Source organism: Malus sylvestris, chromosome 2, assembly GCF_916048215.2.
Source record: "Malus sylvestris chromosome 2, drMalSylv7.2, whole genome shotgun sequence".
Classification (NCBI taxonomy): Eukaryota; Viridiplantae; Streptophyta; class Magnoliopsida; order Rosales; family Rosaceae; genus Malus; species Malus sylvestris.
The window spans coordinates 2059427-2081452 of record NC_062261.1 but is presented as its reverse complement, the minus strand read 5'-3'; the positions used below and the strand labels follow the sequence as shown (position 1 = coordinate 2081452).

Here is a 22026-nt window from a genome sequence, read left to right as displayed (position 1 = left end):
CATCTAGTGGAAACTGTCACATCCCAACCCAGGGTCCACCACATCCCGAGCCCGCTCCACTACCATAGCACGATATTATTTGCTTTGGGCCCCAACTACGCCCTCACGGTTTTGTTTCTGGGAACTCACACTAGAACTTCGCAGTAGGTCACCCATTATGGGATTGCTCTCGCGCTCTACTCGCTTAACTTCGGAGTTCCGATGGAACTCGAAGCCAATGAGCTCCCAAAAAGCCTCGTGCTAGGAAGAGATAAGAATATACATATAAGGATCACTCCCCTGGGCAGATTGGTATCAGAGCCAATCCCTGGCCGGAAGTGTGCCGACGAGGACATCGGGCCCCTAAGGTGGGTGGATTGTAACATCTCACATCGCCTAGGGGAGTCATCCTTATATGTATATTCTCATCCCTACCTAGCATAAGGCATTTTGGGAGCTCACTGGCTTCAGGTTCCATCGGAACTCCGAAGTTAAGCGAGTAGCGCGCAAGAGCAATCCCATGATTGGTGACCCATTGGGAAGTTTTCATGTGAGTTTCCAAAAACAAAATCGTGAGGGCATAGTTGGAGCTCAAAGCGGACAATATTATGCTACGGTGGTGGAGCGAGCCCAGGATGTGGTGGACCCCGAGCGGGGATGTGACAGAAACTGCTATAACTTTACTAACAGAAGCAAACTTGCCACAAATGTTTTGGTATCATGCTTGTTCCTATGCAGTTCTACTAATTAATAGAATGCCATCTAAGAATTTGGAGTTTAAATCTCCATAGCGGCTTTTGTTTGGGAAAGTTCCAGAGATTCATAATTTTAAGGTGTTTGGGACTGCCATTTATCCCTTGATGAGACCATAAGCTGTTAACAGGCTCCAAGCTCGATCTTCTCAGTGTGTATTTCTTGGCTATGCCCTCGGGTATAAAGGAGCAATATGCAATGATTTGAAGAATAGAAGGTTGATTTTGTCAAGACATGTAATACACGATGAAGAAGTGTTTCCATATAAAACTGAACTGTCTCAAGAGTATAATAATTCTGAGCAATCCAAGAGGGTAAGAGATGATATGGTAGTGGTACAAATGCCTATCCCTCCAACAAATAGTCAAGTACCAGTATCAAGTGGTGTTTCCATTCAAGAATTACGAGCAGATTCGTTATTAGAGAATGCCTCTCAGCAGCAAGCTTGGGGTCGTATTGAGCGACTGACACCAAGAAATATTTCTGAAGTGTAATAGCAGTAATCAATTTGAGCAAGATAGGGCCATCACCACATCCGATATATGGGGTCTAAGGGACCTCATATCTTGGGGTCCTGCCCATGCGAACTCCCCAACCTGGTGCAATAGCAGTAGTCGACTCAAAAGGTGCCCATCCCCATGCTCCTGCTCGTGGAATTCTTGGACCTCGCTGCGATTTGCGCCCCCAAACTGGTTGAATTGCGAGTGGCACTGCTGCAGCGGCAGCAACTGGAGGAGCATCATGGAGTGGAGGTACGACAGCAACTGGAGGAGCACCGTGGAGTGGAGGCATGACAGCTGCTGCATCCGCCTGGGGTGATGCACCAGCCGGAGGAGAAGCAGCTGGGGAAGGGTCACGAACTATACCATCGACCAACTCTGGCTGGTCTCTCAGGAAGAGATCATCCCTGTGCCTGTAATGATTGCCTTCCACCACAAAACCCTGAAAATTTAGAAAACTAAAGTTTCAGTTTCCTCTCAGTTTAACGCAGTGACAATATTCAACTACTTAAAACAAAAAAGAAAACTAAAGTTTACCCATCTCGTCACTTCGCTCTCAAAGCCTGCAATCGAACGCTGGAATCCATTTCCATCATGCGCCCAGGTCACGCCTATTGGGTTTCCGTTGAGAAACGCATACAGATATCGGACAAAGTTTTCAGCCATGTTAACTAGCTCACAGATTGAAATTTTAATCAGTTCAGCGTTACTTGGCATTCTGCACTACTGAATTAACAAATGGAAAAAAGAAAAAAAAATCCAAAATTTTCCTAACTTTCCCTACATTTTCTCAGCAGCCAAACAGAGCACAAAGATTCTCTGATTACTGATCAATTTCCAAGAAATTAATCACGCAGTTCACTCATAGCTCGCTTTATCAAATGTGTATCTATAAAAGGAACGACTTAAGATAGTAGTATACATTTTTCTTTCGCTCCCTTTTCTCGGCAGCCAAACAGAGCACAAAAAATTCTCTGGTTACCGCTGAATTACCAAGAACTTAATTACGCAATTCATTCATAGATCGTTTTATCATATGTGTATATAGTAGTCATCGATTTCTTTCGCTCCATTTTCTCGGCAGCCAAACGGACCACTGAGTACTAAATTTCCAAGAAATCAGGTAGTTCAATCGCAGTTCATTTTCCATCGAATCTCACAAACAAAACATCACATGCATGTGCGTACCAACTGTATATCACCTAAATCAAGAACAATTTCACAGAGGATTACCAAAAAAAGAACGAACGATTTCACAGAGGATTACCAAAAAACAAAAAAAAGAAGAAGAATGATTTCAGAGCAGCAATCAATTTTCTTTCGATTTGGAAAAACAACAGTTTGTAAGGTTTCAGAGGTGAGATGAATTACCTGATTTTTTGCAGGCCCCTGAAGCTTTCAACTCCAACTCCAAGGTCTGAAATGGTTTTAGAGAGAGAGAGCGCGAAGCAGAAGTTGCAGAGTCTGAAATGGTTTTAGAGAGAGAGAGAGGGCGGGAGACGGTTGAATTCATAACAGAATATCACACGTGCGAGACACTCGTGTCGGAAAATGGATTCAGAAGAAAGCAAGGGAGGGGATTCCCTGGGGCACTGACCATTTCAAGGACTTGTACTCCTTTCTGTCTATTGGGAGATTAATGAGTTTGGGCTACGTGGAGCAATGTGGTTGGTTTAGCGCTGAGTACTACGGTGACGTCGAGGGTCTCACATCCAACTTTTGGGCTACGTGGTGCAACTAATCTGACCAAAATCTTTGTTTACATAGTTAGATTGTTCTACTTTGGCGAAATTACACATTTTTGGTTTAGTTCCTACCTTAGCGAAATTACATATTTAAAGTTACTACTACCAACTCGAATAGAGTTTTTATTTAAAATATTAGTGATCAATGCTAGAAGCCTGAAATTCATTTAGAGAGAGTTCGTTGGAGATGCTCTTACACTTGCAATAGTTATGTCACACCATTTGGATATCAGACATTACTTTAAATGTGATTAATGCAATTTATATAAAAATATATGATCGATTCAGTGTGGTTTTAGTTAGGTTTTAAAGTATGAAAATCGGACTCAAATAAAAAGAAATTGGTTTAGTTTTTCAATTATTTGACTTTTTTATTGATTCAAAATCAAGATTAAGTTCGCTTTTGGTCAGTTTGATTCCCACCCCTAATTTGAGTGTTGGAAAATACATTTACAAGATAGTTCATATGCGGTTGGAACCGGTGTTGGTATTGAAAATTTTAATAACCAACCAAACTCGAAGTAGTATTGCCAGGGACGTAGCTAGAGATCTACATAATTTTTTTTTTTGGGGGGGGGCGGTCTTCAAACAATAAAGTCACAAATTATAAAATTCAAAAATGTACTAAACAAAATACTTATATACTAATCCATAAAGTTTGTCATACAACATTTTACAATAACCCTTGTTGTGTTTTCATGTTTTAAAACCGTTGCATGACAACTTCATTACCAATACCATAAAAAATCTCTCTCTATAAAAGTAATGGAGTTTCCATTTTCTATTAATGGAGTTTCCATTGACCAAAAAACTGAAGCAAGACTTGTTTGCATCATCCTGCTTTTATCTGTGCACAAACATGAACATCCTGAGAATGTTGTTTGGGTTTGAGGTCACAATGGTTTGTGTTTGTTTATCTGTATATCATCCCTGCATTGATAAATACTGAGATTTTCTGCTTTTATTGGTAAACTGCTGTTATTACTTAAACTTCAAATCACACATGTGGTCACAGACAGATAGGAGACCGCGGAGCAAAAACGAAACAAGAAAAAAAATACAACACAGAAAGAAACTAGTTGCCATTGCTGAACAACATATATCAGTTTTACTAAATAAATCGGTACTTTTGTTCTTCCTATGTCCTAGCTCGCGGCTAATTCCTCTCCGCGGGCTAGCTGATTAGCACGCTGCTGTGGTAGTCTAGGAACCGGTGTCGGCCACCATGGCAGCACATACGGGAAGAAGTATATACTCGTAACAATTGCACTATTTTCAGCTATCGTTGACCACTCCCTTGTATGAATGTTGCACATTACAATATCTTGATTCACACGCAGATACCAAACATCCTTGTTATTCGGGTCCACACTTGCCAATGTAAGTGGATATGCATCATCGTGGTACATTTCGGGGTCCAAGGAACAAACCCTGTGTTCACTCAAACACAATTTCCCATCTTCTTGATTATCTTCTTCTTTCAACTCCCAAACGTACAAACTTCTCCCGACAATGTCCAGCTCATACATATGCAGAAGCCCTCCACACTGATCACCTAGGCACTGAATGGAGTGTTCATCCATAGGCTTATCGAATACAATGAAACGACATTCACCGTCAACACCGCCGTCTTTACTAGTGACAGTGATGTTATCGTCGTTGAACAGATCCAACCCGAGAACCAGAAGACGGCCCTTAACGTAATTCGACCAATACAACCTTCTGTTGCAAGCAAAGCCGAAGCGATCAAACATAACATGATGGAGTTTTCTCGGGCATGATATTAATGACTCTCGCCATTCTCCCGTCTCAGAAGAGAATACCTCTATTAAAAACTTATCGGAGGTAAGTTCCTCATCACTAGGAGGAAGAATTCTAACAACCTTGCACCTGTACTGAGCATTAAGCCGCACGACATGTCGTCCTTCTGTATCGCCTTCCTCGTAGTTATAGTAGGGCATATCGCAGACGAATCCCACGTGTGCGATCTTGTTGCTTCGGGTAGGGGCTGGAGGAAGCGCAACCCAGCTCAAGGTGTGCGGATTGCATATGTAGTACGAACGAGCGAAATATTTGTGGTCGCGGCACAAAACCAAATCATTATACGTCCCTGCCACAAACGGACCTTCTTTCAATCCGTGGAAACTCTTGAGTCTTTCAAACATCGGAGTTAGCACCTTTGACGACGACGATGATGGCGATGGTGTCAGTCTCGAAAGTAAATCTTCTCCTTCCACGCTTATCAGAGTGCGTATGATCGGCGTTTGCTTGTCAATTTGGAGACCTAGAAAGCGGCCGATGAAATAAGATTCCGAGATGAGAGTGTGCCAACGCTTGGACACGCACTTGCATTGAAAAACGAATCTACTGCTTGGAAGCCGAGAAATTATTTCCGCCAATAAAGCATCGGGGAGATCAGCAATATGAGTAGCACTCATCACTTCTGATGATGTTGATGTTTTTGATAGTTTTGAGTGGACATATTCAGAGACCGTGGCTCCAACGGACGACTGGGATCTACGTCTTTTTTCCATGGCGGCACAAATATAATTAAATCCACTACGACCTTCCTCCTGTCTCTACGTTATGTTATATAGTGTTTCAAAGATGTATTTTACATGAAGAGGGAGAGTTCGGCTAAACCATATAATGGACAACCTAAATTAGTTGTACTTCACCTTTCTTACTCTCCAAATGAAGATGTGGTCATCTGCCATTTGATGCTAATACGACGGTAACGGTAGATTTGTTGTTTGTATTTTTTCTCCACCGTTGAATTAAATCCAACAGTGAGTAACTACGGGACTCTTTGATGTATATACAAAGCCTTTTCAGATAAATCAAAAGCTCTTTTAACCAAGTTTGGCAAAAACAGTTGAACTTATAAGTGCTTTCAGAGGAAGCAATTGCAAGTGGATTTCCAATAAGCGCTTAAACTTTTACTTTAGCAAAATTTCAACCTTCTTATTCATAAAAGTACTTGTGAGAAAATCACTTGCAACGTGCCAATTTACATATTCTAAACCTTATGCACTAGATTTTGTTAAAACAGACACCAAAGAATCCGGTCTCTCATAGGTTTAGGATTCCTATTATGATTCTGTGATTGTATACCTATATGACAAATATTGTTGTCTTGCACCTTAACATATCTGTATATATAACACTCTTGTGAGATTAATACGATTATTAAATTCACAATTCTATAGATTTAGGGGGTGTAGTCAACTTAGGTTTCGAAATGATTTTAATATATTTTGATAAGGGATGAATTTCGTAGGATTATGTAGACTTCTACAAATCCATATGGATTTTGGAAGATTTGAGAAGATTCATGTAACACGTTTCTATGTATTTTGATAGATTTTGCAATGTTAAATCTTGACCGTCAAATAAATCAAATGATGATAAATGTACCTAGGTCATAAATCTAAAAAACAAAGCTGCTTTTTGTTCATGCTCTGGAGCTACCTTTCACGTTTTCTAATTTGTCAATTAAAAGTATCAATTACTTTCTATACATTAATCAATTTCATTACTCTATTGAATTGTAACAACTCATATTAGTCCAATCTAATATGTTTTTTATTTAGTTCGTACTTCATTTAGGAATACAACAATGTAAAGTTACTAATACCAACACGAAAAGAGTTTTTATTTAAAATATGGGAATTGTTATTGGCATTCCACATTTCTCATCCAGCACTTCAAACTTTCTATATCTGAAAAAAAAAAATACACTTATGAGGAGTGTAAAATGAGATCTTTGGTATGCAAATAACAGTTCTCTAAAATATTATTAAAATATTAGCAATTAATACTATAAGCTTTATTTAGGATATCTGAAAAATCCATGTCTAAGGAGGTCACCATATAGTGTGATTGGAGATGATTTTTTCAAATTCCTCTATAAAGTTTAGCTAGAACTCATTTAGAGAGTTCATTGGAGATGCTCTTACAATTACAATAATTATGTCACACCATTTGGATATCAAACATTACTTTAAATGTGATTAATGCAATTTATTTTAAAATATATGATAGATTCAGTGTGGTTTTAGTCAGTTTTAAAAGTATGAAAATCGGACCAAACTAAAAGGAAATCGGTTCAATTTTTAAATTATTTGACTTTTTTTATTGGTCAAAGTCAAACTAAACCAAAATTAATTGATTAATTTTCGTTTTGGTAAATTTGATGCCCACCCTTAATTTGTGTGTTGGAAAAAAACATTTACAAGATTGTTCATATGAGGTTAGAACCAGTGTTGGTATTGAAAATTTTGACTAGTACGAGATATTTTGATATTGTAATTTTCAAGTCCTGATCATCCCTAAACCAAATGGTTTCGGTTTGGTACAATACCATTTCGGTGTATTCATACCATAGCCTCTTCGAAGTGAGAATGACTTATATGGAACGAGTTTACCACTACGTGATGTTTTTTGTCCAATAAAGCATTGCTATATGCAATTTTTTTCTGCACATGACAGTAGGGGTGGGCATTCTCATGGGTCACCCGACCAACCCAACCGACCCATCCGTAATTCTCTAGGTTGGGTTTTGTCTTTAAAGTTTTGATTTTCGGGTCATAACCCGCCCACCCGTGTGAAACAAGCGTAATTAGAAGTCTGCACAGTGCTTCCATGATTTTTGTTGCTCAATTCATTGATTATCAAATCAAATCCATCTCTTGCTCCCTATTAGCGCCAGCAAAAGGGCCAAATTTAGATTAATCTTACATAAGAATCAAATAAGAATCAAAACACTGGCACGAAGAGGAGTGCAAAACGGAAAACGAGTATGCGAATAATTTTTTTCACAAATGGAATAATATTGATGCATTTATTCATTAGTGTTACAAGACTGGTTCATATGATCATATAATATATAATAAATTTATTTAAATATCCTCCCTTCTCCCAACAATGTGAAGAAAACCAAAAACACGTATGTTACACTAAGTGTCGTAATACAATTGATTGTAAATCTTTTTTCAAGTTTTCAACCAATCGTATTATTCCACTTTGTATAACGGGTCATGTTCCTGCACTCTAAAAATTCTCTCCAACAATTGCAGAACTCAATCAACACCACACATAACAATTTTCATCTAACGGTCTAATTTCCTTCTAATAATTCAATCTCAACGACATGAACTTTCTGACCGTCCTCAGGCAAATGATCCAATCTCAAAATTACCAACCCAGACGACGAGTCGTACTCAAAATCCACCACATTAGACCCGATCCGACACTTCTTGGGCTTAGCAGAAGAGTAAGCGCCAAATTTGCCGCAGCCCTTAACCTCCAATCGGACGACGCCGTTCTGTTCATATCCCAACCCTTCAATTGCTCCGCCTGCATTGTACATCTCCACCAGTCCAATTGGCGCGAAACTCAATCTGCCGCCCAAAACCCTGATCGGAGTCACCGTGAAAACCTCGTGCTCCAGCACTTTGAGCGAAATCGGCATCGACACATTGTAAGGAAGGGTCACCAGCTCTCCCGTCCGGTGACTGTACACGGCGCAGTCGCCTTTCCAGTCGTTGTCCACGGCGGCCTCCGCAATCAGGTGGACGTCGCGGCCGCGAATCAGACCCGTGATGGCCTCGGATTTGGTTTCGTGGAATGTGTTCTTCCGTTCCGCGGTGCTCCACGCTGCGCCTTGGCAGTTGTAGACGCCGAGGACTCCGGTGTACTTGTTCATGTTCCATATCTTCAGCAAGCTCACGCCGTCGCGGGCCGGGTCAGAGAACAGGCAGTCTTTCGTCGGGCGTCCAGGCAATCGGGCCCGAAGCACTGACCCGTCCGGCAACACCAGCTTCCTCAGCAGCTCGAAATTGTGCTTCCCAGGCGCGTCACTGTAAAAACCAATTATTAATTACTAATTACAAAACAAATTAACGTACAAAATTCGATATTAGAAGAGATAAATCTCTAATTACCTGACATAGATGGGCCCACCACTGACGGCCCTGGCGGAAGCGTGGTACTCAGCCGCCGGATGGAGCGACTGGAACATGTCCCAGTCTGGCAGCATAAACTCGCCGAGAAACACGCTGTTGTAAGCAACCGCCGCAATGTGGATCGTGTGCGACACCGGGTCGCGGGGGTAGAAATCGTCGGACGCCCTCACGACGGCGGTCTGTTTGGAGCAGTAGAGCGCGTCAGTATTGTGGCTCATGCACGCGATGCAGCCGTTGTCCGGGAAATTCCTCGCCACTGAGGCGTCCAGCGCCTGGTGGTACTTCTGGGTCAACTCGACCCGACCGCCTAACCCGGCTCCGAGAGTTTCCAGTATGCACTGCACGTCCACCTTAACGCCGTCAATACCCGCAGAGCTCAAGTAGCTGTGCAATTCGTTGTAGAATTTGTACACGCCCTTCGGATCCACCAGCCCCAACCCTCGCACCGCCATCGCGTCCGTCTTCCACGTCGGCTCGTTGGCCACAACACCGCTGGAAACGTTCGGGTACTTCATCAAGGATCCGAATTCCTCCATCTCTTTGATTCCGGGTCTGACCCCGCCCCAGTAACCAGTAATCGCGTGCCACACGTACACATACTTCAACCCGTGCTTTTGTTTCGCGATGCTGACGATGTTCTTAATCCCCACTGTCGGATCGTCCTTCTTCTGAAACTTTGAATTTTCTTCGATCCCAGTCAGCCTTAGCGGCTCCTGCTTTTCAACGCCGTCGTCGCCGCCGACGGACTGCCACCCATCGTCGATGATAACGAACTTCGGAGGTGTTCCACCGGCGGCTAAAGACTCGAGCCCGGCCTCCACGTCCTCCTGAGTCACGTCCCGGTAAAACGCGTCCCAGGTGCACCACCCGAAATAGTCAACGAATCCGGGGAGTTTCTTCTCGTGACGTTGACGAAACGTCTGAAGGTGAACTTTGACGGACCTGATCGCTTCCGTTATCGTACCGAACGGGTCCGTCCCGGCATAGACGTGCAGTGCGTGGGAAAACGACGACGCTTTGGTGTCGGCGTCGCCGCTCTCCAAACAGAGCTCGAGCTCGTCGCTCGCGTTGCCCTGCAGGCAACCGCGGAACGAGCCTTCGATGAGAGGGAGGAACACGGTGTAGACGATCTGGTTCTCTTCGTCTCCGCCGTCCGATTCCAGGTGGGACCCGTGCTTGGTCTCGAGCAATAGGAATTGAGTCTCAAGAGGTATGTCCCTTCCCTGATCCCCCATCTTCTGGGCCATCCACCACAGCTTGAACCGGAAGCACGCCATGAACCGGGCTCCGGTAAGCGTCCCTAACGAAACCACGTGCCGGCTTTTCTCCTCCGAGAAATTCGCGCCGAGGAAGACCCCGTCGACCGGACCGGAAGACGAACCGGACGTGGCCACTACATTGTCCGGCAATCCCGTCAGAATCGTCCGGTCCTTCACGATCAGCTTCCGTTCCGAGATTCGAACCGCCGGTTTGATCGTCATCTCTCTTTCTTCTCTCTACAATTTCACAGAAAACGGATTCAAAATCTCCACTTCGAATTAAATCGAACACTGCAAGCACTAATAAGCCAATTAATCACCTGAAAAGCCAAAAACGAAGACGTCCGATTCCGAGAAAATCTGGAAATTCCACAACCCGAACAGTAAAACAAAAAAGCAATCAGCTTTGTCAGTAAAGATCTTCAAGCTAATTATTTTCTCGGAAACCAAACCCTAATTGTTTTCTCAGAAAACAAACAGATTGAAGACAGAGAAAGAAGAGAATAGTACCAGAAGTAGTAGCAGGACGAGAAATTACAGAGCGCCTGAGAAAGTACAAGTTGTTTGGGTTCGGAAGATTGAATCTTGTAGTAGGAGAATGCTTGGGATAATTTGATTTGGGTAAATGAATAATGGGGCTGGTATTTATAATACGAGATAGAGAACTGCTACACGAATTTGACACCATTGCTTGAGAGCTTCGACCTCTCTCGCTCTGAGATTAATCTACTAGTTTATTCTTCTAAGCCCCCAACTTCTCTAACAGCTTATCCATACAACGGCGACGGGATGTCGTATTAGTTGGACCGTTGAAATCGATGATAGGTAGCCACGTCGGATCCACGTCCTATCAATCCAGAAAGATTTTTCAGTGCGATCAGTATACAGGTGGTACATCACGTGTTATTATACACCTATCGAGATATGTGTGTTAAAAAGTTAATAAATTAAAAAAATAAATTTTTTATTTCTATGAAAATATGTGATGTACCATTTGTATTCCCGTCACAAAAAAAAATTTCTCGTATCAAACCTATTACTCGGATTACAACGCGACAACAGTTGGCTCCCATATCCAAATTCACCGGAGGGATTTTTATATCTACGTGGTATTTGACTAATAATATTTTTGCTGAAGCCGTATTTATGGACAACGCGGTAATGTCACAAAATGTACGTACAAATTTACAAGTAATTATTGTGTAACTTTGTATTACAGTACAGAGTATAATCTTTTTAGAGATTGTAATACGCATCTTTTTTTTTCTGTTTTTTAGAAAAACTAATGAAAATGGTTAGAAAACTTTGAGTTTTAACTATAAGAATAAAGTAAAAGGTAAAGTGAATAGTACCATCTTTTTAGAAATTGTAATATGTGTTTTTTTTTTTTTTTTTTAGAAAAACTAATGAAAAGGGTTTGAAAACTTTGCGTTTTAACGATAAAGATAAAATAAAGGGAGTTTTAACGAAAAGCTCATGGTACTGTTCACTTTAACGAAAAACCATATTTTTACACTAAAAAGTCAAACCTGATACTATTCACTTTACCCTTTATTTTGTCCTTATCATTAAAACTCAAAGTTTTCAAGCTATTTTCATTATATTTTCTTAAAATAAAAGGTAAAGTGAATAGTACCATAATTGACTTTTTAGTGTAAAAATATGATTTTTCGTTAAAGTAAACAGTACCGAAAGTTTTTCGTTAAAGTTCTTTTTTTTTATATATATAATTTATTAGTTATGATATAAGTGAATGACATCTAGTTGTTTAAGTACGCGATAATCGATCTCTTTAGTAATAATTCATTATACACGGTTGAAATTGACTACTGCCTATTCAACGTAAGACTACCTCGCCTATTCATTTATCGTATATTAATAAGCCGAGTATAGGTTCAAAATGAAAATGATACTCATAACCTGTTTTTGATATGTAAACATAGTATTAATATTTAAATTATAAATTTTATCATTCACTCGCATAATACTTATGAATTACCATATCACGTAATAGAGTACCATCCAATAATTTTTTTCAAAAGCATTGTTTGGGTCGATTCAAATTAGTAAAGGATTCATGGAATATTGTTGGGGAATCAGTAAAAATAACATGCGCAACGCGTAATTTTTTTTGGAAGGAAAGCATGCAAATTGACATTTCATCAAGCCTTGATAGGCTATAAGTTATTTACCAAGTCATATTGCATACTTGTCGACATATGTCAATAACTTCCACGCTTGTCGACATATGTCAATAACTTTCGAATAAGCATATCCATAGATGTCAATAGTTTTTAGCAAGCAAGATGAGTGAACCTATCGACAAATTCTCATAGCAACGCATACAAAGACATTTAGCTAGCAACTATCCTATTAAGTAGCTATAGAAGTAATTCATCTAGCAGTCGAAAGACATCATCCAACTCTTCCATGAAAGATTTCTTAGCTTGAGAACAGCTAACCCACTTGTTCCAAGATGATCAGCCCCTGGTCCCAATTCGTTGAATTGTAATTATTCTCCTAGGTGCTAGAACCCAATGGACCCGGCTCCTTTGCCCTCCCAGTTCCCATACAATCTCTTTCCCTCCTATTTTGTGCGGTCACGGTTAAGACACGTCAACATTTTATATTGATTTTTTTATAGGGATAATAAAAAAAAGTAATAGTAATATAAAATGTTGATGTGGCTTAAACGTGATCGCACAAATAGAAAGGGATAAGAATGTATGAGAAGTGGAATGGTACAGAAGTCAGGTCCGAGCCCAATACCCATAACTTTTTGAATTAGTTTATCAAGTGCGCTGATCTGTGTCCACGTACTCACTACTCTCCCACCATCTACGCGGCAAAAATAAACAAAAACGCGTTACTTTCTTTACATTCATCACACGTGGAGGCCTACTATTTACTTTCTAAGACAAAAATAAAATTGAACTTTTCTTTGTATCAGTTTAAGTGACAATTTATGATCATTGCGTTAAGAAATTGATTATTGGATAATGGTCATTATTATCAAATCATTGATCTTCCACGTTTGCATAAGGATAAGATCCCGTATTCCTGTAGGTAGCCCAAACAATTTGTTATGCGACCCGTTAATCTAATATGAATAATACGAAATAAAGGATTTCGGGTTAACTTGTTAAGTTGAGTCGTTATCAAGTAATCTATTAAAAATCTATTAGCATGTCACGTCATTGTCGGGTTGTCCGTTAAAAATCCAGTAAAATATCATTTGTCAGATCTAGACATTAGGCATGACAATTTCTTGTTAATCTGTTAACCTGACACGAAACGACACGACTCGTTAACTAATCGGGTCGTTATTGAGTCACTTGTTAAGAACCAATAAAATAACGAGTTTAGTAACGGATAAGACACGAAACAACACAAACACGATCATTTTGCCAGACCTCTCAATAACCTTATTATAATGGGGTTTTCATGTGCACGGAATAAGAAGTTATCTAGAACGAGAACAACACATTTTGATTTTCTAAACGCATTAAACACAATCTCATACGTTTTTAACTTCCCACACGATAATCTATTATTAATTCATATCCTATTATAGTAACATTCACGTTACGTAGAAGTTCTTCTCAAGTTGTCTTTGGTTCATTTGGAAATCTATTATTTAGATGAGAAGGTGGTACGTGGAATGGGAAAAGGATTCTACCGGATCCTTTTTGTATGGATCCTAGGGATGCTATGATTGTGATAATTCATCATACATTGTGCGGTCAATTTTCGTTAAGTACTATTTATATTTAATTTTAAAATTTAAATTTTGAAATAATTTCTGACCGCATGATATATGATAAACGATTACGATTATTGAATCCATAGAAAAAGAATCTGGCGAGAATCCTTTTTCCGTGGAATGGTCGCGATGGACTCCAAGTTGTGTGTTGGTGAATTCTTGGAAGGAAAACAATAATTTGGGATATTATCTGCACATGTATAATTGTATTGAAAATTTAATATTTATACGTAACCAATTATTATATATTGAAAGAGATAAAAAAATGATTCGGTCTGACGTGGATCCTTTGAATCGAACTATGAAAATGAGTTGTAAAGTTGGCAGCGTCAGTTTACTGTAGTTGGCATCTTGAATTATCTTCTACTATTTCTCAAGTCTCTACTATTTCTCCCAGAATTACTAAGTAATTCGAAAAATGAACGATGAAGATTGATTTTAAAAAATCAAGCTGTGAAGATTGTTTAAGAAGTCGAAATACTTAGCAAGTTGAACTACAAAGAAATATTATTCAGTAAATCTTATTTCCATGTAAATATTTAATAGCTTTCAAGTTAGGCATGGCAAACATATCGTATTTGTGGTGTTTGTGTTATAGCCGTTATCTTAAAAGGTTCTCAACAGATGACCCGATAACACCTCGATTTGTTAACTAATCATGTTTCATGTCGGATAACAGGTTATGCAAGAAATTGCAATCCCTAATGTTTAGATATGTAAAATGATATCTTATCATATTCTTAACGGGTCATCTGTTAAAGATCCAAATCATTATCAAGTTGATTCAAAACTATTATTTCCATATCATTTCGTATTGGATTAACGAATCATATGACAATTTACAAGACCTATTTCAAGTTATACTTTTGTTGAAATTCCAGTTTAAATCTACATTCTATCAAAATTGACAACATTTCCAATATGTCCACGAAGATTCCTCAAAATACAAAATTCTAACCAGCAACAAAAATATTCAGGTGGGTCACTATCCATTATCCAACATCACATGATTATTCAATAAACGACATTAATCAAACTTTCAACCTGCACCTTTGTTGGCTTCCCCTGCAATTTGCAACGTGTGTAATTTGGCTTATCTGCACTCCTCTTCCTCCTGGCTTATTGGCTCATAAAGTAAAAGAATCAAAACACACTATTTTGTTAAATTTTAACTGTTTACTCGTGAAAAATGATGTGCAGAATTAAGGTACACGTAACGTAAGTGACCAATATTTGTCTTGTTCCAACACAATAATATCTTATGGACAATGATTGTAAAACATATTTGTCCCGTGCATCACATCAAAAATACGTTTAGGAACATCTAGGTGCATGCATGACTAGAAGTCCAACCGACTGGCATAGTGGTGCTGATAGGTAGCGTTTGGTACGCAGACCGGATGGGACGGGACGGGACGGGACGGGACGGAACGGATGTTTTGTGTTATATTTGGTACGCGCAAGACCGAACAAGACGGAACGGAACCAAAAGATTAAAATGACTAAAATACCCATGTTCCATCTCTTGTTTGGTACAATTTTATGCGTGGAACGGGACAAGACTTTTTATAAGTTGTTCAAATTTGAACACTATTATCCATTATTTGTTTTTCTTGGTCCAAATTTTAATAGGTATATGTTGTGTTCACTTGGAGGGTTTGGTTTATACTAATGAAGTAAGTCAATGAAATTAAAGGAAGTAATAATATATAATGTTTACGGACGCTGCTTTCTTAGCTTGAAACCATTGAGCCATATGATCATCATGAACTCAAATGCTCAGTGAGAAATTTGACAACAAGGTCCCAAACTTTTTGCAAGGGTAATGGTCTACTCAACAACATATCAAATTTTCTAACTTCAATTTCTATTCACTTTTCCATCCATCAAAGAATTATGAACAAATAAAACCGATAATAAAATTTTGATCAAAACAAGAAATGGGAACGCCATAGTAAGCTGTATAAATAGACGCTGAAGTCCATCACTTCAATTTTGATCAAAACAATATTACCGAAAAAACCCTCCTGCATCGTCGAGTGATACTTTTCTGAGTTAGAAATTGGCGCTGAAGTCCATCACTTCAATTTTTGGGACTCTCGCACCCTCTACCATCCCTTGTGCTTGAAAACTTACATCTTCTTTCAAGTAATCCCGATTGAAGAAAAAGTCGTAATCCAGTGGTAGATCGTTTGTCTCGTTCACAAGCAGCACCCTTAGGCCAGCCACCTTCCCATTCGGATCCACATGAAATTTGTACGACCGCCGCCTTCCCTTCGTAGCTACATTGATTCGAATCCTTGTTTGCGTATGACGTCCACGTTGGACTGTTTGTGCTGCCGATACAGGTAGGTGTGCAACACTTGAACCGCCCAATACAAGGTTCCTGGGGCGGACTGTTTGTGTTGCTAATGGAGGCTGTGGAACACTTGTACTGCAAAATTCAAAGTGGACAGTTTGTGTTGCTGAGGGAGGTGGGTGTGTAGGAATTGAATTGCACAATTGAAAGTCCATGAAACAGTTAAATTATTGACAGACAGAGAGAGAAATAGAGAAAGAAATGGTTCGACTACTCAACTAATACACTAAATCTTGGGGCGCACACACATATACACATCACTCAAACATAACCTTTCAGATTTCGCAAGTGGATAACACATAATAAGCATAAACAAAAACAGGGTTTTGCAACAAAAAAAATAAAAGACCTTTATGATAGTTGATAATCGCTTTCAAAATTTAAAGGTTACACACTTAAATAAAAACCCAACAAATTAATTTTGGTTTTATATCAAATTGCTATGAGAACTGAACCGATCACTCCGTTGATTTCGAGTGAGAAAAAAACTGAAAGGAATTATGCTTAAAAGAGAAATAAAACCAAAATCAACTGAAGCATACCCTTGTGGTTGTTCATTATCAACACCTGTACTGCCAAATTCAAAGTTCCTGAGGCTGACTGTTTGTGTTGTTGAGGGAGGTGGGTGTGTAGGAATTGAACTGCACAATTGAAAGTCCATGAAACAGTTAAATTATTGACAGACACAAAGAGAAATAGAGAAAGAAATGGTTCGACTACTCAACTAATACACTAAATCTTGGGGCGCACACACATATACATTATCACTCAAACATAACCTTTCGGATTTCGTAAGTGGATAACACATAATAAGGAAAAACAAAAACAGGGTTTTGCAACAAAAAAATAAAAGAACTTTTTGATAGTTGATAATCGCTTTCAAAATTTAAAGGTTACACACTTAAATAAAAACCCAACAAATTGATTTTGGTTTTATATCAAATTGCTATAAGAACTGAATCGATCACTCCGTTGATTTCGAGTGAGAAAAAAACTGAAAGGAATTATTCTTAAAAGAGAAATAAAACCAAAATCAACTGAAGCATAACCTTGTGGTTGTTCATTATCAACACTTGTACTGCCAAATTCAAAGTTCCTGAGGCAGACTGTTTGTGTTGGTGAGGGAGGTGGGTGTGTAGGAATTGAATTGCACAATTGAAAGTCCATGAAACAGTTAAATTATTGACAGACACAGAGAGAAATAGAGAAAGAAATGGTTCGACTACTCAACTAATACACTAAATCTTGTAGCGCACACACATATACACTATCACTCAAACATAACCTTTCAGATTTCGTAAGTGGATAACACATAATAAGGATAAACAAAAATAGGGTTTTGCAACAAAAAAATAAAAGAACTTTATGATAGTTGATAATCGCTTTCAAAATTTAAAGGTTACACACTTAAATAAAAACCCAACAAATTGATTTTGGTTTTATATCAAATTGCTATGAGAACTGAACCGATCACTCCATTAATTTCGAGTGAGAAAAAAAATGAAAGGAATTATTCTTAAAAGAGAAATAAAACCAAAATCAACCGAAGCATACCCTTGTGGTTGTTCATTATCAACACCTGTACTGCCAAATTCAAAGTTCCTGAGGCGGACTGTTTGTGTTGCTGAGGGAGGTGGGTGTGTAGGATTTGAACTGCACAATTGAAAGTCCATGAAACAGTTAAATTATTGACAGACACAGAGAGAAATAGAGAAAGAAATGGTTCGACTACTCAACTAATACACTAAATCTTGGGGCGCACACACATATACACTATCACTCAAACATAACCTTTCCGATTTCGTAAGTGGATAACACATAATCAGGATAAACAAAAACAGGGTTTTGCATAAAAAAAATAAAAGAACTTTATGATAGTTGATAATCGCTTTCAAAATTTAAAGGTTACACACTTAAATAAAAACCCAACAAATTCATTTTGGTTTTATATCAAATTGCTATGAGAACTGAACCGATCATTCCGTTGATTTCGAGTGAGAAAAAAACTGAAAGGAATTATTCTTAAAAGAGAAATAAAACCAAAATCAACTGAAGCATACCCTTGTGGTTGTTCATTATCAACACCTGTACTGCCAAATTCAAAATTCCTGAGGCGGACAGTTTCTGTTGCTGAGGGAGGTGGGTGTATAGGAATTGAACTGCACAATTGAAAGTCCATGAAACAGTTAAATTATTGACAGACACAGAGAGAAATAGAGAAAGAAATTGTTCGACTACTCAACTAATACACTAAATCTTTTGGCGCACACACATATACATTATCACTCAAACATAACCTTTCGGATTTCGTAAGTCGATAACACATAATAAGGATAAACCAAAAACAGGGTTTTTTCAACAAAAAAATAAAAGAACTTTATGATAGTTGACAATCGCTTTCAAAATTTAAAGGTTACACACTTAAATAAAAACCCAACAAATTGATTTTGGTTGTATATCAAATTGCTATAAGAACTGAACCGATCACTCCGTTGATTTCGAGTGAGAAAAAAACTGAAAGGAATTATTCAGAAAAGAGAAATAAAACCAAAATCAACTGAAGCATATCCTTGTGGTTGTTCATTATCAACACTTGTACTGCCAAATTCAAAGTTCCTGAGGCGGACAGTTTGTGTTGCTGAGGGAGGTGGGTGTGTAGGAATTGAACTGCACAGTTGACAGTCCATGAAACAGTTAAATTATTGACAGACACAGAGAGAAATAGAGAAAGAAATGGTTCGACTACTCAACTAATACACTAAATCTTTGGGCGCACACATATATACACTATCACTCAAACATAACCTTCCGGATTTCGTAAGTGGATAACACATAATAAGGATAAACAAAAACAGGGTTTTGCAACAAAAAAATAAAAGAACTTTATGATAGTTGATAATCGCTTTCAAAATTTAAAGGTTACACACTTAAATAAAAACCCAACAAATTGATTTTGGTTTTATATCAAATTGCTATGAGAACAGAACCAATCACTCCGTTGATTTCGATTGAGAAAAAAACTGAAAGGAATTATTCTTAAAAGAGAAATAAAACCAAAATCAACTGAAGCATACCCTTGTGGTTGTTCATTATCAACACTTGTACTGCCAAATTCAAAGTTCCTGAGGTGGACTGTTTGTGTTGCTGAGGGAGGTGCATGTGGAGGAATTGAATTGCACAATTGAAAGTCCATGAAACAGTTAAATTATTTACAGACACAGAGAGAAATAGAGAAAGACATGGTTCGACTAGTCAACTAATACACTAAATCTTTGGGCGCACACACATATACACTATCACTCAAACATAACATTTCGGATTTCATAAGTGGATAACACATAATAAGGATAAACAAAAACAGGGTTTTGCAACAAAAAAAAATAAAAGAACTTTATAATAGTTGATAATCGCTTTCAAAATTTAAAGGTTACACTTAAATAAAAACCCAACAAATTGATTTTGGTTTTATATCAAATTGCTATGAGAACAGAACCAATCACTCCGTTGATTTCGAGTGAGAAAAAAACCGAAAGAAATTATTCTTAAAAGAGAAATAAAACCAAAATCAACTGAAGTATACCCTTGTGGTTGTTCATTATCAACACTTGTACTGTCAAATTCAAAGTTCCTGAGGCTGACTGTTTGCGTTGCTGATGGAGGTGGGTGTGTAGGAATTCAACTGCACAATTGACAGTCCATGAAACAGTTAAATTATTGACAGACACAGAGAGAAATAGAGAAAGAAATGGTTCGACTACTCAACTAATACACTAAATCTTTGGGCGCACACATATATACACTATCACTCAAACATAACCTTTCGGATTTCGTAAGTGGATAACACATAATAAGGATAAACAAAAACAGGGTTTTGCAACAAAAAAATAAAAGAACTTTATGATAGTTGATAATCGCTTTCAAAATTTAAAGGTTACACACTTAAATAAAAACCCAAAAAATTGATTTTGGTTTTATATCAAATTGCTATGAGAACAGAACCAATCACTGCGTTGATTTCGAGTGAGAAAAAAACTGAAAGGAATTATTCTTAAAAGAGAAATAAAACCAAAATCAACAGAAGCATACCCTTGTGGTTGTTCATTATCAACACTTGTACTGCCAAATTCAAAGTTCCTGAGTTGGACTGTTTGTGTTGCTGAGGGAGGTGGATGTGTAGGAATTGAATTGCACAATTGAAAGTCCATGAAACAATTAAATTATTTACAGACACAGAGAGAAATAGAGAAAGAAATGTTTCGACTAGTCAACTAATACACTAAATCTTTGGGCGCACACACATATACACTATAACTCAAACATAACATTTCGGATTTCATAAGTGGATAACACATAATAAGGATAAACAAAAACAGGGTTTTGCAACAAAAAAAATAAAAGAACTTTATAATAGTTGATAATCGCTTTCAAAATTTAAAGGTTACACTTAAATAAAAACCCAACAAATTGATTTTGGTTTTATATCAAATTGCTATGAGAACAGAACAAATCACTCCGTTGATTTCGAGTGAGAAAAAAACTGAAAGGAATTATTCTTAAAAGAGAAATAAAACCAAAATCAACTGAAGCATACCCTTGTGGTTGTTCATTATCAACACCTATACTGCCAAATTCAAAGTTCCTGAGGTGGACTGTTTGTGTTGCTGAGGGAGGTGCATGTGGAGGAATTGAACTGCACAATTGAAAGTCCATGAAACAGTTAAATTATTTACAGACACAGAGAGAAATAGAGAAAGAAATGGTTCGACTAGTCAACTAATACACTAACTCTTTGGGCGCACACACATATACACTATCACTCAAACATAACCTTTCGGATTTCATAAGTGGATAACACATAATAAGGATAAACAAAAACAAGGTTTTGCAACAAAAAAAATAAAAGAACTTTATAATAGTTGATAATCGCTTTCAAAATTTAAAGGTTACACTTAAATAAAAACACAACAAATTGATTTTGGTTTTATATCAAATTGTTATGAGAACTGAAGTGATCACTCCGTTGATTTCGAGTGAGAAAAAAACTGAAAGAAATTATTCTGAAAAGAGAAATAAAACCAAAATCATCTGAAGCATACCCTTGTGGTTGTTCATTATCAACACTTGTACTGCCAAATTCAAAGTTCCTGTGGCGGACTGTTTGTGTTGCTGAGGTAGGTGGGTGTGTAGGAATTGAACTGCACAATTGACAGTCCATGAAACAGTTAAATTATTGACAGACACAGAGAGAAATAGAGAACGAAATGGTTCGACTAGTTAACTAATATACTAAATCTTTGGGCGCACACATATATACACTATCACTCAAACATAACCTTTTGGATTTCGTAAGTGGATAACACATAATAAGGATAAACAAAAACAGGGTTTTGCAACAAAAAAATTAAAAGAACTTTATGATAGTTGATAATCGCTTTCAAAATTTAAAGGTTACACACTTAAACAAAAACCCAACAAAATGATTTTGGTTATATATCAAATTGCTATGAGAACAGAACCGATCACTCCGTTGCTTTTGAGTGAGAAAAAAACTGAAAGGAATTATTCTTAAAAGAGAAATAAAACCAAAATCAACTGAAGCATACCCTTGTGGTTTGTCATGATTAACACCTGTACCGCCAAATTCAAAGTTCCTGAGGCGGACTATTTATGTTGCTGAGGGAGGTGGGTGTGTAGGAATTGAA

General features: G+C 38.1%; 2 protein-coding genes across 2 annotated transcripts; both read right to left on the bottom strand.

The window, feature by feature from the left end:
• Window positions 1–4122: 4122 nt before the first annotated feature.
• On the bottom strand, window positions 4123–5511 carry LOC126587749 (uncharacterized). Its single transcript, XM_050252827.1, has one exon. It carries the CDS (start codon window positions 5509–5511, stop codon window positions 4123–4125), a length of 1389 nt encoding a protein of 462 aa, XP_050108784.1.
• Window positions 5512–7851: 2340 nt separating this feature from the next.
• LOC126592415 (probable galactinol--sucrose galactosyltransferase 6) lies at window positions 7852–10921 on the bottom strand. Its single transcript, XM_050258109.1, has 4 exons — window positions 10714–10921; window positions 10523–10579; window positions 8923–10439; window positions 7852–8838 (listed from the first exon to the last, which is right to left on the bottom strand). The coding sequence occupies exons 1-4, from the start codon at window positions 10888–10890 to the stop codon at window positions 8097–8099; spliced, it is 2493 nt and encodes an 830-aa protein (XP_050114066.1). The 5' UTR covers window positions 10891–10921; the 3' UTR covers window positions 7852–8096.
• Window positions 10922–22026: the final 11105 nt, after the last annotated feature.

Excerpts from the sequence above, each read along its gene's own strand:
- LOC126592415 (XM_050258109.1), bottom strand. The coding sequence starts at position 10,890 with ATGGTGTCAAATTCGTGTAGCAGTTCTCTATCTCGTATTATAAATACC. Across the intron at positions 10,440-10,522 it reads CTTCGTTTTTGGCTTTTCAG|AGAGAAGAAAGAGAGATGAC; the intron begins GTGATTAATTGG and ends GTGAAATTGTAG. Across the intron at positions 8,839-8,922 it reads GGTGGGCCCATCTATGTCAG|TGACGCGCCTGGGAAGCACA; the intron begins GTAATTAGAGAT and ends TGGTTTTTACAG.
- LOC126587749 (XM_050252827.1), bottom strand. The coding sequence starts at position 5,511 with ATGGAAAAAAGACGTAGATCCCAGTCGTCCGTTGGAGCCACGGTCTCT.